We start from the raw sequence: 2,457 nt of genomic DNA on the forward strand, positions 1-2,457 counted from the left end.
CTGCAGTGTTGGTGAAAGGGCAGGTCACCACTAAGTACTACCGTATGTTGTCCAAGCACGGGGGCTGGGTGTGGGTGCAGAGCTACGCCACCATCGTCCACAACAGCCGCTCATCCAGACCCCACTGCATCGTCAGCGTCAACTACGTTCTCACGTGAGTCAACACTTTCCCCTTTCACCTTTGACCTGAGTGGGGCTGTGACAGGTGAATCACTCCCTAAAACACTTCCATTTAATAGTCTTGGACATTTTGTGGCAAAAGGTCTGGGTTTGAAACACAGGCTAATTTGTAAGGTGATGCCCCCGGTTTGTCTGTGTATGTTACATAGTACGAAATGGAGCGCTCTTCTTTCCTGAGGATAAAGTATGTGTTGGCCAAGCGTAGTGCAGGGCTGACGTGTGGAGGATATAACATGTGTGTGATGCTAATCCAAGCTGTTCTGTGCTGTATGTATATGTCCCTCCACAGGGACGTAGAGTATAAAGACATGCAGCTGTCTCAGGAGCAGAGTCGAGCGGCCAAACCCATCTTAGCCTTTAAGAGTGGCCTGGCCTCCTCTCAGGACCTCCGCAAACAACTCAAAACCAAAGCAGTCAAGATCAAGAGCAAACTGAAAACAGCCCCCTACCCTCAGGTACTACAGACTACTGCTCCTCACACTGGGTTACTAATACAGTTCATATGCAGTGTAGTACACACTACATACTGTACCTGTACTTTCACGCGTACTAAGATATCAGGATGAATAGCTTTATCCAGCTTGGAAAAAAAGGAGACACTGCAAACTCCTCAACGCAATGACCTTTTGCGTTGTATTCACAATCAGTAACTTTCCTTTTGAAAATTCATGAAATATCCTCTTCATAGTTATCCCAAAAATATAACAAGTAGGACTTGATTCTTTGTCTTAGCTTGACAAATGAACTGTACACAACACTGTCTATGTTAAAAAATAACAACACCACCATAATCTGTTGTCTACTGTCTCCACCTCCAGCCCAACAGCACCTACCACCCAGACAAGCTGGACTGCTCCCCCCAGGGAGGAAGTTGGAAGGAGAGCACCCCCTACCCCCTGAACCCCTGTCACGGGCAGATCTCAGGCCCTTCTGGAGGCCCAGAGGCTGGAGAGGTCCTGTGTAGTAGCAGCGCCCCCTATGGCCTCTCCTTCCCCTACCCCTATGGACACCTACCCCACACGGACTCCCAGAGGAGGTTGCGACACACCCAGGGTTCTTCCTCCGCCTCACCATCCCCGTCTTCCCCTGGCCTGGCCGCCCAGCAGCTGCTCAGCTCCCTGCAGGGTCGAGGGAGCGAGGGGCGGTGGAGCTGTGCCAACGCCAAAATCCACCATGGTACTAACCCTGCTCACACCCTGAGACCATTCGCTGCATCGTGCTCCATTACTACAGCCACCACAGCAGCATATTCAGGTATGGCTCTGGCTCAAAAGCATGGGGCTTCCAAATCAGAACTGAGGAACGCAGAGCTCTTTCTGCATGCTTTTGAATGCACTGCTAACTGATACGATCAGGTTTCCAGTAGCATTGCTATATTTTCAAAAAAAATGCTAGCACAGAAATTCTGGATGTTGCTAAATAACCATCTAACACATTTAGAAGCAGCTTGGAGGAAACAACACCTTAGGGAAGTTGAAAATAAGTTAAAACTTAGAAAAGGTGAACTGTCACTTTAAAGTGCTCTATCTTTTACGCCTTTTCCCTTTTTGTTCTCAGGTCAGACATGTTCATGAAAAACATGAAAAATCATTGCTGACTGTAGCATTGGGGAAACGCAGTGTATGCTGCACTGCTCACTTCCCTGCTCCTCTGATGTCACTGTTAAACCCTAATCATTCTCAAGATAGCGTTTTAGCTCAGTTTCACTGTAGCATTTTAGTCTGAATCTCACCGTAGAGTTTAATTTCTCCACGGCAGGCCCCGCGGCGAGCAGGAGATACCCCCCCTGCGAGCCCCTTCATGATGGCTTCTCCAGCTGCTCAACCCCGCGCCCTAACAGCAGGTTCAAGGAAGAGCCCTATGAGCATCACACGCTTGGCCAGAGCAAGACCACAGAGGACCGCCTGCACTCCCAGTCACAGGCTACTAAAGAGGACAGCAAGCTGCCGTTCAGTCGAGACTACCTCCACAAGGCCTCCGAGGGGAGTGGTTGTGTAGGAGGGGAGAAGCCGGTGTCCTGTCCCCTGTTGAGTAGCTCTGTGCTGGGGAAGGTGAGCTGCGAGCAGTCCCGGTCCTTCCATGGCCTGGGCCAACCCTTCCCCATGCAGGTGGTCCTGGAGCAGCGCAGGAGGCTGTGTATGATGGAATCCCCCTACAGCCACAGTGCCACCGGCCCCCTGGAGCACACGGACAGCAATGGGGAGCGGGGGAGCCCCAAGTTGCTGGATCCTGAGGCGGGGGAGGAGGAAAGGAGGATGTGGATGGGGGTTGGAGTTG

The 2,457-nt window shown here is 51.2% G+C and overlaps 1 protein-coding gene across 1 annotated transcript; it reads left to right on the forward strand.

The window, feature by feature from the left end:
• Positions 1 to 12: 12 nt before the first annotated feature.
• LOC112080145 (single-minded homolog 2-like) lies at positions 13 to 2,447 on the forward strand (the record flags this gene model as incomplete). The annotated part of the gene is made up of 4 exons (XM_024145910.1): positions 13 to 154; positions 470 to 635; positions 999 to 1,434; positions 1,939 to 2,447. Coding segments are annotated over exons 1-4 (1,221 nt in total), but the record flags the coding sequence as incomplete, so codon positions are not given.
• Positions 2,448 to 2,457: the final 10 nt, after the last annotated feature.

Source organism: Salvelinus sp. IW2-2015, unplaced genomic scaffold (assembly GCF_002910315.2).
Source record: "Salvelinus sp. IW2-2015 unplaced genomic scaffold, ASM291031v2 Un_scaffold12223, whole genome shotgun sequence".
NCBI lineage: Eukaryota > Metazoa > Chordata > Actinopteri > Salmoniformes > Salmonidae > Salvelinus > Salvelinus sp. IW2-2015.